Source organism: Petaurus breviceps, unplaced genomic scaffold, assembly GCF_028583685.1.
Source record: "Petaurus breviceps papuanus isolate PSGF00001 unplaced genomic scaffold, PetGlider_PUasm1.0 138, whole genome shotgun sequence".
In the NCBI taxonomy this organism is placed as follows: domain Eukaryota; kingdom Metazoa; phylum Chordata; class Mammalia; order Diprotodontia; family Petauridae; genus Petaurus; species Petaurus breviceps.
In genome coordinates, this window is record NW_027185694.1 from 28867726 (window position 1) to 28879941 (window position 12216).

The following is a 12216-nucleotide window of genomic DNA, read 5'->3' on the forward strand; positions in this document are numbered from 1 at the left end:
GTGGCAGGGACAGTATCTCACATGAAATTGTCGGAACTCCTGGAAGGTCCTGTAGATAAGGCTGTCACTGCCATCAGACCAAAGCACCGAGAGGATGAACATCTAAGGGGCAGAAGGGTGAGGGAAAAGGATTCAGTAGATTCTGGCATTACCTTGGCCCAATCCTCCTTTATCTAGCTCAAGAAACATCCCTCCTGCCCTGCTGGGTACAGAGGACTGACCCCCCCACCCAATTACACACACACAGAGCCTCATTTTCTAACACATACCCAAACATTCCATCCCTAGTCCAAGCCTACAAAGGAGAACCCATGATAGAGAAAAAGAGGAGACAAAGACTTGGGTGGGGGCATAGGTGGGGGAAGAAAAAGAGATACAGGTAATGGAGGAGTCATAGGGACTTTGGGAGACGGTGCTGAGAATGATGAGAAAGGAGAGTCAGTTCAATGGGTGAAACAGAAATGGAAGCAACAAAGAAAGACAGAAGGCAGAGAGAGTGAAGGATGGGAGAATGGGGAGATAAGAAGAGCCAGGTTTGAGGAGAAAGTAGAAGGGAGAGTCAGGGGAATGAGAAAGAAGATGAATGTGAGAATGAATCAGAGAAGGGAGACATGTGGAGATGAAGGGACAGGGGAAACAGGAATGAAGGGAGACCAGGATAGAGAACAGCAGAAACATGGGGAGCCTTGGGGGGTGGGGGAGATGGAAGGACAGAGGGGGGAGTTAGAGAAGAATAAACAGATCTAAGGGAAACAACTGGGCTGACCGGGAGGGGTACCAGGAAACCAGCTGAGCAGTACCTGAGGACGCCTGCCCAGCACAAATCCCACCCCTCGAACCGACTCCAGCTGCCGGGTACCAGTCATCCTGTTCTGGTATGACTTCCTTCACCCTCATCACCTTCTTAAATGGATGGAGAGAGAAGGTGGGGGCGGATCCTGGAGCCCCACCTCCTGGCAGCTGGCCAGCCATCCCCTCCCTGCTAGCAGGAAGATCTGCCTGGGGCTGGAGGTGTAAATTCCCCAGGAGGAATCTCCAGCATACCTTCCTCCTGACCTCTCCTGTAAGGCCAAAGCTGGGGACTGCTCTAGGTGTGGTTTGGCAGGAGAGACAAATCCTCGATCTCAATTTTCAGAGACTCAGGCCAAGGACAGCTGTGGTAGGGCAGAAAGAATACTGGAATATAAAGAGTTATACCATTTACAGGTTAAAGCAGAATAGGAAGGTGCTACCACTTACAACTATGGTTAGGGGATGAATTTTTAACCCTCTAGGACACAGAAAATATACATGATCAAATACGCTACTTAAATGATATGAAATGTTTGCTTTTACACACGCACTCACTTGCGCGCACACACACATTGTTCCAGAACCCATGCCCTGAAGAACATAATCTTTTCAGCTTCACGTGTGCCCAACCATATCTAGCTGGCTTTGGCCATGCTATTCTTGACTCTCCCACCATCTCCTTACTACTACTGTGCACCACCTCTCTTTAGTCCCAGAATCAAATCATGTCCGCCATTGCTACTGGAAGTTTTTGTTGAATCATTTCAGTCATATCTGACTCTCCATGGCCTCATTTGGAGGAAACTGTGGCAAACAGAGTTAAGTGAACTTAGAACTCAAAATCTTATAAAAGTGAATGCTAAAAACAGTTACTTAAGCCCAATTGCCTTGCCTTCCCCCCTCTAAAAAAAAAAATAAACAAACAAATAAAAAAAATGTAAGCTTCTGGATGACAGGGACTGTGTTTGCTTTTGTACCCCCAGTGCTTAGCATATAGGAGATAGGGACTGTATATGTGACATCATTGGTATAGTGAACTCCCAGGTGAGGAGGCTTTTTTCTGCCAATGAAGGTCAGCGCCTTTGCCACAATTCATAGTCTTAGAAGTTCTAGAGCACTAAGGTGGTGACTTACCCATAATCACAGATGCAGTATGTGCCAGAGATGGGTCTGCCTGGTATCTTCTCCAGCTCTCTAACCACTATTCTACTATTCTAGTAATACTTTTTCATTGATTCAAAAAAATTTTAGACTTCATAAATTAAATAAATGTTACAGACTGAGAATAAGGGAAAAAGCGAGAAAATGGTAGAAAATATTTGTGGAAAACATATCTGATTAAAAAGTCAGATATAAAATTTAAAAGGCACTGGTACCTATCTCTAGGATTAAGATCCATTCCCCACACCCACCAAATTGGTCAAGATAGTAAAACATGAAAAAAACCCGATGTTGGAAGGGATATGGAAAAGAGGCATAATTATTTAGTGTTAGCAAAGCTATGAGTAGGTCTCACCATCCTCACCAGAGAGGAGACAGCTTTGAATTATGCTAAGAATAGTTTCAACATTTTTTGATGCCTTTTGATCTCACTTTTGATTTTACAGCTCAATGAGATTAGTTGACAAAAAGGAAAAAAAACTGTCTGTATGAAAATATCCACATCAACCCTATTTATAATAACCAACAAGAAATAGGGCATTGGAGAATGACTGAAAAAAAAAACCTGATAGATTAATGTGATTGAATATTACCATTCCATAAGGGATAATGATCGTTAAGGAAAGATGGAAAGATCTGTATAAAGGGAAGAAGACCACCTCCTGAGAAAGAGGTGAGAGACTCCAGTGTAGATTGAGGCCTATTTTGAGGGGTTTTTTAGACATGGCTAGTGAAGGAATTTGTTTTTTCTTACTATACATGTTTGTAACAAGTGTTTTATTTTCCTTGTTTTCTCAGAGGTGGAGAGGAGGCAAGAAGGAGAGAAGGCTGATTTTGTTTGAAAGCAAAATAAAATTTAAAAAAAATTTAGATAAGATGAGGAAGAATGAAATATCCAAAAGAATAATATGCCCTTACTACAACCTGAAATGGCAACAAAATGTTGGACAATATTGGTACTAATTTACAAAATATACACCATCCACTCTTCTAAAGAATGGCAAAGTACTGGAATATAAGCTTGCATTAACTTTCAGTTACAAGCATTCTTTTGTGTTGTTTTAATTATTTAGGGAGGGGGTGGGGATTGTACATTGAGGGGAATTCAACTGGGACCATGCCCAGGTATTTCTATGATAGATTCAAACATAATTTATCAATTTAAAAACACCTATCAATTTTTTAAAAACTAAACTCAATCTGGGGTCATGAAACCTGAGTTCCAATTTCACTCTGTTGCTTACTACATACATATATGATCTTGAAGTTACAAGTTTTTACCCTTCTACTTGGTATAAAGTACTAAGTAAATAATTTGTTCATTTCATTCTAATAATAAGTGCTTGGTTATCAATTGCCTTTTAGTTACCTCTTCTGGAAGAAAAATAGGGCAGGGGAAAAAATGATTCATCTTCCAATGATCCAGTTTTGCAACTGCAGAACCATTCATGACACTTCTCTCCATATGTAATCTGTAGAATAATCAATTCTACCCTCGCTTCTCCAATTCCCTCCCTCCTTCCCATCATTTCCTCTCTTCCCTCTACTTACCTGGCCACCCTTCAGCTAATGCCCTCATGCCCTTATGCCCTTTCCTGGGCTATTCCAGTAACTCCCTAATTAGCTCTCTTGCTTCTAACCTCTCCAAACTATCCTCCATGGGGCTATCAAAGTCATCTTCTAATGAGTAGGTATCTCACTTGAAAATCATTCATTGGCTCTTTAGCCTCTATTATAAACTACAAACTCCTCAGCCTGGTATTCAAGCCCTTCTCACCCTGGGTCCAGCCTATGTTTACAGACTTTTTTCACATGACTGAATTTCAGATGCTCAGAGGTCCAGTCAGAAGGGCCCAGCTGCCATTCTCTGAACTTCTTCCTGTCTGTGCTTCCTTTCATAAGATGTCTGCCATGCTTCTTTACCTCCAACTTCAGAGTAGATAGAGGAAGGGATAGAAGGATCAGAAACAGCAAGGCCAGGGGCATCTCCCACTGGGCACAACAGGATTGCTTTTAAATCTCTCTTCTTCCATAAAGTCTGGCAGGCAACAGGCAGTCTTCAGGGACCCTACTTTATAAACATCTTCTAGGACTGGAGGGGGGCAGGAGGGAAGGGTGAGTAAAGGAAGTCATGATGATGTGTGGCCCACAGGAACATCAGCTCAATCCTTGTGAATTTGCATGAAGTATGGCCTACTTTCAATACAGGAATGTTTCAGTGTTTCCACATAGTAACAATAATAAAAACATAAAAGTTGTGGCTGTATATGTCAAGAGTTTAACTAGCATTTTGATGTCAAATCATAAAGGGAAGAATGTAATTAGAGTAATTAACACCTTTGCAATTTATTAATATCTCAACATACATTTTTTGGAACAAACAATATATGCAATAGAATTAGTCAAACAAAACCCATTACCGCGTTAGTGAAATGCATAGTCCATCGCTGGAAGGTGATTTATAGAGCATATGCTCATCTTCTCTTCCTGCTTCTGGTCATTTGAAACTCAGGGGTTTGCACTGTGATGTGATGAGTAGTCCCCTAACTGGCTGCATAGCTGGAGGAACTGATAGCTCGGGACAAAAGATATGACCCATCCTTCGCTATCTCTCTTGTTTCTGTCTATGAAATATGTGCTCTGTTTTGAACTGCATCATGAGAATTGAGTGGGAGAAAGGGGACAATTGCTCCTATCTCCCACCCAGCTTCAACATTACTGTGAACAAACATGAGCTGGGTTGGGTTGCCCTGATTTTGTTTCCTTTTTTTTTTTTTTTTTTTTGCAGAGGTGACCTTGTGAGTTTTAAGAATCTAGAAGTCTACAGGTGAAATGATTGGTTGTGATAGTGGTGGGGTAGAGTGGTTGCAAGGAAAACTTCTGCATTGGAGAGGCCGCTATAAAGAAGATGGATTCAAGCTTGATCATTTGATTGGACAGGGCCAATTAATCAATAAAGGACCTACTATGTGCCAGACTCACTGGGGATATAAAAACAGGCAAAACACAGTCTCTGCCCTCAAGAAGTTTATCATCCAATAGGGGAAAACAAGATGTAAACAAATATATACAAAGCAAGCTATATACAGAATAAAAAATATACAAATAGACCGAACTAGAATTAAGAGAGGTTGGGGACGATTTCCTGTAGAATGAGGATTTCAGGTGGTTCTTTTTTTTTTTTTTAAGCAATCGGGGTTAAGTAACTTGCTCAAGGTTACATGGCCAGGTGTTTCTGGGTGGATGCTAAGTGTCTGAGCCCAGGATTCGATCTCCAGGTCAATCCTGACACTGGAGCCAGTGCTCTTACTCGCTGTGCTACCTGGCCGCCCCTCAGTTGTTCTTAAAGGAAGTCAGGGAAGTCAATAGTCTAAGTGGAGGAAGAAGAGAGTTCCAGGCATGAAGAACAGTCAGAGGAAATGACAAGAGCCATGAGATGGAGTGTCTTGTTTGTAGAACAGTCAGGGAGCCATCAAAGCATCAAAGACTAGTCTTGGAAATAAGGTGTAAGATGACTGGAAAGGCAAGAGGGGTCTAGGTTGTGAAAAGCTTTGAATCCCAACAGAGGATTTTGTATTTGCTCCTGGAGGCAATAGGGAGCCACTAGAGTTGACTGAGTGAAGGGTAGGGGTGAAGTTTGGGGGGGGGCGGGGCATGGTTGAACCTGCACTTTAGGAAAATCATTATAGTAGCTAAATGAAGGATGGATTGGAGTGGGGAGAGACTTGAGATAGGTAGACCTGCCAACAGCAGTATTCCAAATGTGGTGAGGATCTGCACTAAAATGGTGGCCATGTCAGAGGAGAGAAGGGAAAATGTTGCAAAGATGAAATTGATAGGCCTTGGCAATCGATTGGATATGGGGAGTGAGAGATAGTGAGGAATCCAGGATAACTCCAAGGTTGCATGTTGGAGATACTGGGAGAATCTATTGCCCTCTGCAGTAATAAGGAAGGTAGGAGCTGGGGAGCAGGGAAAGATAACGACTTCCATTTTGGACATTTTGACTTGAAGATATCTACTGGACAAACAATTTGAGATATCTGAAAGACAGTTAGAGATGCAAGATTGGAGTCAATAGAGAGTTTGGGGCATTTTAGGTAGATTTGAGAATCATCAATATTATTAAATTAAATTAATTAAATTAAAATTTTAAAAAATTAAATCCATGGGCGCTGATAAGATCACTAAGTGAAGCAATATAGAGGGAGAAGAGAAGAGGGCCCAGGACAGAACTCTGAAGTGCACTTACTGTTAGAGGATATGACCTGGAAGAGGATATGGAAACGAAGACAGAGAAGGAGGGGTTGGATATGTAGGAGAGTCAGGAAAGAGCAGTGTCCTGAAAATGTAGAGAGGAGATTATCAAGGAGAAAAGAATGATCAACAGCGTCAAAAACTGCAGAGAGGTTGGAAAAAATGAGGATTGAGAGAGGGCAAAGTGAGATCTGGTAACTAAGAGATCACTGGCAACTTTGGAGACAGTAGTTTCAGTGGAATGATAAGGTTAGAAGCCAGATTGTAAGGGGTTAAGAAGAGAATGAGAGAAGAAAGTAGAGGCACCTAGTATAGACTGCCTTTTTGAGGAATTTAGCTACAAAGGGCAGAAGAGATATAGGATGTTAGTTATCAGGAATAGAAGGCCAAGTGGAAATGAAATATAAAATGGTTAATTAGCAGTCCTGCAAACTGTTATATCTTGATAAGGTTTAAATATTAAAAGGTTTACTGAGTCCCATTAATCATATTAATTCTCACCGTGATTCTTCCATGCTTAGCATTTCTTTCTATGTAGGAATAAACTACCTGTCTCACACCCCAATTCATATTGTGCGTTAAGAACCTCTTTTACTTCCACCCTCTTGGAGGACCCTGAGACTTGTGAGTCATTACCTAATTTACCATAACTAAAAATTATCCCTGGATGGCTGGCATTGGGGAACTTAATAAGCCAATGAGTGTGAGAAGGGAGAGCCCCCTGTCACCAGAGGCTAGAATTCCACTGGGCGAAGGGATCAATGGCTGGGCATGCCCAAGCCCCTATGAGCCTAGACAAATGGTCTCTCTAATTTAGAGTATCTCTAGAAATATTAATACTTCCTTATGAAAAAGGAAGAAGAGGATTGATAGCAGTTCCCAGATTACATCCCAATCAGGATTGTAAATTACAGGTTAGACTTCTGGAGCAAACACCACTTCTCAGAGCAGTAGTAAAGGCTGATGATGAATACATGTCACTGATTTAACCAATACTGATTTTATTTCTGAATAGGGCTTATGTATTGGCTATGGTTCAAGATTGTAACCAAAAGGCCTTCCATGGATAACAGTCCATGTATACTCAACTAACAATGAGTAGATAAGAAAACAGCAAACAAATGAGTCATTCAGATTTGACATCAGAAACTGGTGGCTTTATGACAGGGACAAAAATACAGGTTATTGCTACCAGGAATTACTGAGAAGTTATCTTTTAAAAGCCTAAATTTATTATCAGGTTAGATTATGCAAGGAAACAGTAGAAGCTATTGCTTTTGTAGGTCACAAACATTTTGCACCTATCAAATACCTAAAAAGACACAATCAGGTAGCCAGAATTATACACTAGAAAGTCATTATCCTTCATAAACTAATGGAGAACAAACCCATAAACTACCAATAGAGACCCTAGGATATTTTGAGAATTCAACAAATTAATCCTACTAGACCTAGAGAGTTATAACAGACAGAATTCTTGCCCATGATTACCCAAATATAACCTTGATCCATAAAAATTTAATAGCATTTTTAATAGATAGTGCCAAACTGAATGTTCAAAAAATCTCCAAACTTCATGGAATGAAAAATTTTCAAAATATAGAGATCCAAGAAGAGAAATCAAATCATTTTGGGAACAGGATGAGGATAGAGTGGATAGAGTGCTGGGCCTGGAGTCAAGAAACCTGAATTCAAATTCAGCCTCAGACACTTCCTAGCTATGTGATTCTGGGAAAGTCACTTAACCCTGTGTAATGGAAATGCAAATTTAAAGATCTTCCCTGCCCCTAGGCTAAAGTGCACCTGGAGCCTGGGGTGGGAGGCTTGTTTTTCAGTAGATACTTCTTGATTGACCAATGGGTCCAGAAGGTTGTTACATTCTCTGAGCCAGGAGAAGGCTATATAAGCCCTGATGTGTAGCTTTGTTTTGGGGGCTCACTTTGAGAAGTATTCTGTGATTTGATATGGATTCTGGGAAGCTGTTGTCCGGAGCCCCCCCAGCTTTGAAAAAACCCAGATGTTTAAACCCAGATGTTGAAAGTCAGAAAGATGGATGTAATGGTCGGACAGTTTGAAATCTGTCTACTAGATCTGTTTCTGTCTTGATAATTCTGTCTGTGTACTTTGAAGTTCGGGGTGCTGACCTTTTCCCCTGAACAAGGTAAATGATATATGTCTGACTGATTAAAGTAAGCTTGTTAACCCATTTTGAGTTGCTTTCCTTTATCAAAGCAGATCCAAGAACCTGTATTGGCAGCAAACCCTGAGGACGCTTGGGGTGCTTGCTGCTACACCCTGTTTGCCTCAGTTTCCTATCTATAAAATGAGCTGGAAAAGGAAATAGCAAATCACACCAATATCTTTGCCAAGAAAATCCCAAATGGCATCACAAAGAGTCAGGCACAACTGAAACAATTGAACAACAACAGCTATTATCCATCATCCTGTCTGTTATGGGAATTGTACAGAAGATACTTTCTGTAAGCAGAAAAAAGATAAGCTTACATCCTGATAGTTTTATCTGGTTATGAAAAGCTGTAGTTTTACCTGCCTATTCAATAGTCTGGAGAACATTAAAAATAAAAGAATAATTGCAGGACAGTGACTCGTCTCCAACCCTTTCTATCTGAACTCCATTAAAGAGGTTAGGAGAAAGTTTATGATTTAGGAGAAAATTAATGATCATTAATTATTACAATAATAATAATCATTATAATTAACATAGTACCTTCAGCATTTAGCACTATTTGGCATATGGTAAGCACTTATTAAATGCTTATTGACTTTTAATAACCACACGCCTTGGTATAGTTCTATAACACTTTGTGATCTCCCCTTACAAAAAACAAAACAAAACAAAAAATAAACCTATGATCTAAGGCAGTGTAACCTGTTATTATCCCTTTTTTATAGAGTAGAAAACCGAAACCCAGAGAAGGGATGTGACTTGCCTTTGTAAAGTGAGTGTCTGACTCCTAGGTCTGGGCTCTTTTCTAACTTCCTCTGCTCTATGGAGTTTACCTGGATTTCAGACCAGAAAGGGGACATCCAGTGCTTGGTTTGTTCGTTTTATTTGGGTGGGGGGAAGGCAAGACAATTGGGTTAAGTGACTCACTCAAGGTCACACAGCTTGTAAGTGTCAAGTATCTGAGGTCACATTTGAACTCAGGTCCTCCTGACAGGGAGCTGCTCAATTACCTGTGCCACCTAGCTGCCCCACCTCACTGCACTTTTGGACAACTCTAAGGTTAAAAAGGCTCTGGCTTTTGTTCTTGTTTTCTGAAATCTGCTTCCTTGTAGCTCCTAACTGGTTTAAGTTTTGATTTCTGGGACCAAAGGGAAGAAGTTGAATCTCTCCTAAAAAGTTTCAGAGGCCACATTTGAACTCAAGTCTTTCTAACTTCAGGGCCAGCCCTCTATCCACTTCACCATCTAGCTACCCTATGTTTCTTTATGTTCTTGTACATATCTTTATGTGTGCCTATATCTTTGTATATCTGTATGTATCTTTCTGTGTTTGCACGTGTCTGGATCAGTGTCTCTGGGTCAACCAACAGTCCCGTGACAGAGGGATGTTCTGGGAGGAAGAGGGCAAATGTTTGTTTAAGAGGGCCAGAGGGCAAATCTTTAATCTGTCCTGTTACTTCCTTGTGTGACAAAAGTAATGTGGAGACAACCCCTGGGCTACTACCTCTTCCCAGGAGAGATCATTGTAGGAGCTTGAGTACACAAGGTCAAAGTTGAAAGAGGAGGTCCTCATGCTGGCCCAGGCAGGCTAGTGGCTGTGGTTAGAGTCCCTGTATAACAGGGGAGAAAGCTGCCATCTCCTACCCTGTGCTCCCTTCTGAGAGAGGGTCAAGGAGCCCTCCCTGCCATCTCTTCAGGCTCAAGGCTGTAGGAAGCACCCTTCTTGGTATCAAGGAGCTCCAGTCAGGGTCATGCAAGAAATGGGGTATGAACCGAATGTGACCATCCTGAATCCTGCTGTAATTACAATAAGCCAGGGGACCTGATGAGCTCAGAGGAAAAGGGACTTGGCCAAGGACACATAGCCAATCAGTAGCTGAGTTGAAACCAGTCCAAAGATCTTTCCAGTACACCCTGCTCTTCCCCAGCCCTTAGTCACTGGATGGGCGTGGCCTCAGACAAAGGGAGACCAGGGAAAGACTTTAGGAAGGCTGAAGTCTCCCACTGCATCCTGGGCTATGGCCAGTTATCTTGACCTTTCTCTTGCCACTGGACTCTCCCAAGCCAGGAGAAGATGGTGACTTGGCTGTTGACTTTTCATAGCTCTTGCTAATTCATGTGTAAGTCGAGACTTCGTGGTGGTGATGTCTTTGGTCACCTTCAAGAATAACACTCATCCTATGGCAGGCTGCAGTCATTCTCATGGTCCCCCCTCTCACTGAGGCAGGGTCTGGCTGTGCTCCTCCTCCTCCTCCCCCAGACTGTGAGCTCCCTGAGGGCAGGGCCTGGGGCTGCTGCTCCTCAGCTTTTCCCCAGACCAAGACATCCCCACGGCTGGGCTAGAGCTTTTTCCTTCTTTGGCCCCCGAAGCACCAGGAGCTCACGGGTAACAGAACCAAGGGCTGATTCCTAAGCCCCAGGACCTTCTCCTCCCCTTACAGGGGCCAAGACAACTCCTGAGCCTCGCCTGGCTGAGCTCCAGGAATGTGTTTCAATCTCCCCAAGCAAAGGGGCTTTGTATGGCTCTGGGCGGCTTCCACTGAAGTCCAAGCCTGCCATCAGATAGGCCCACCTGTGACCCAGCCCAACCCAGCCAAGCCCAACTGGGTGTTATGAGGAGCTGTTGACACAAGAGCTGAGTCAGTTTCCCCTGAATGGGAGTCTCTATTCTGTTCTCCCACGCCCTCCTGAGGAATGGTAGTGGGGAGGAAAGGGGGAGAAGGGGAGTGGTGAAAAGGTCCTTGAACATCTCCGGGGAGGAGTACAGCAGGTGTCCTGAGAGGTTGCCCAACATGCTAGAGTGGAGAGGGCTTCTTGGTTTGGAGTTGAAAAGACCTGAGACATTTATTAGCAGTGTGACCCTGGACCATTCACTTGCTTTTCTATGCCTCATTTCCCTCATCTGTAAAAATGAAGGGGCCCTTCAATTATCTCTAAGTTTCTTTCTAGTTTTAAATCCTATGCTCTGGTGATCTCCATCCTCCTTTTCATCAGGGAAGAGGGAGGCAAGAGAGGAAGAGATAATGTCTGAAACACATACCTCTGACCTCCAAAGTTAAAAGTGTTCAGAGCAGGTAGAGACCCTCCCCAACGGGAGCAATCAGGAAAGGCTTTCTGAAAGAAGAGAACTCGGTATAGATTTATTAGCTATGTGACTCTGGGCACTCACTTAACCTTTTTCTACTTCAGTTTCCTTAACTGTAAAATGGGGATCATAATAGCACCTTCCTCTCAGGGTAGTTATGAGGATCAAATGAGATAATCATTGTAAATTTCTTGACAAATGCCTGGCATATAGTAGGCAGTAAATAAAGGTTTGTTTTCTTCTTTCCTTGAGCTAGGTCCTGAGGGTTTGTCAGTATCTGACTGGAGAAGAGAAGGAGAGGAGGGAGACTGGGCCAGGTGGAGGATTATTGCCAACAAAGATTTGTAGGAAAGACTGGCCCTGGCATGCTCTGGGCACTGAGGAGTGGATGGTGCCAGTCCCCTGGGAAGAAGGAAAAAAAGCCTTCCCCTCAATGGTAGTAATGAGAGGCTCCTGCCCTTGGTAGAGCAGGTAGGTGTTGCAGGAGCAGGAGCCAGTAGTTGTCCCTGGCTCATATCAAGGGTGCAAACCTAAGATAGGCTAGTGGAGGCAGGACCTTACCAGTGACCAAAGATGGGGAGGGAATGAAGGGGGAGGAAAGTCAGTCACACCCTTTGTTCCCCCACTGCAACCCAGTTTCCCGGCTTTATTTAGCTCCAAGTACTATCTCCTTCTTTTCTTTCTCTTCTTCCTTCCTTCCTTCCTTCCTTCCTTCCTTCCTTCCTTCCTTCCTT

General features: G+C 42.8%; 1 protein-coding gene across 1 annotated transcript in view; it reads right to left on the reverse strand.

The window, feature by feature from the left end:
* The window catches only part of NOXO1 (NADPH oxidase organizer 1), a 4968-nt gene extending 3603 nt beyond the window's left edge, over positions 1-1365 (reverse strand). Inside the window, 4 exon segments of the mRNA XM_069064303.1 lie at positions 1-15; positions 17-102; positions 801-872; positions 1348-1365. The exon segment at positions 1-15 is cut by the window's left edge and continues 35 nt beyond it. Coding sequence (XP_068920404.1) covers positions 1-15; positions 17-102; positions 801-872; positions 1348-1365 — 191 coding nt within the window.
* Between the last annotated feature and the right edge of the window lie 10851 nt (positions 1366-12216).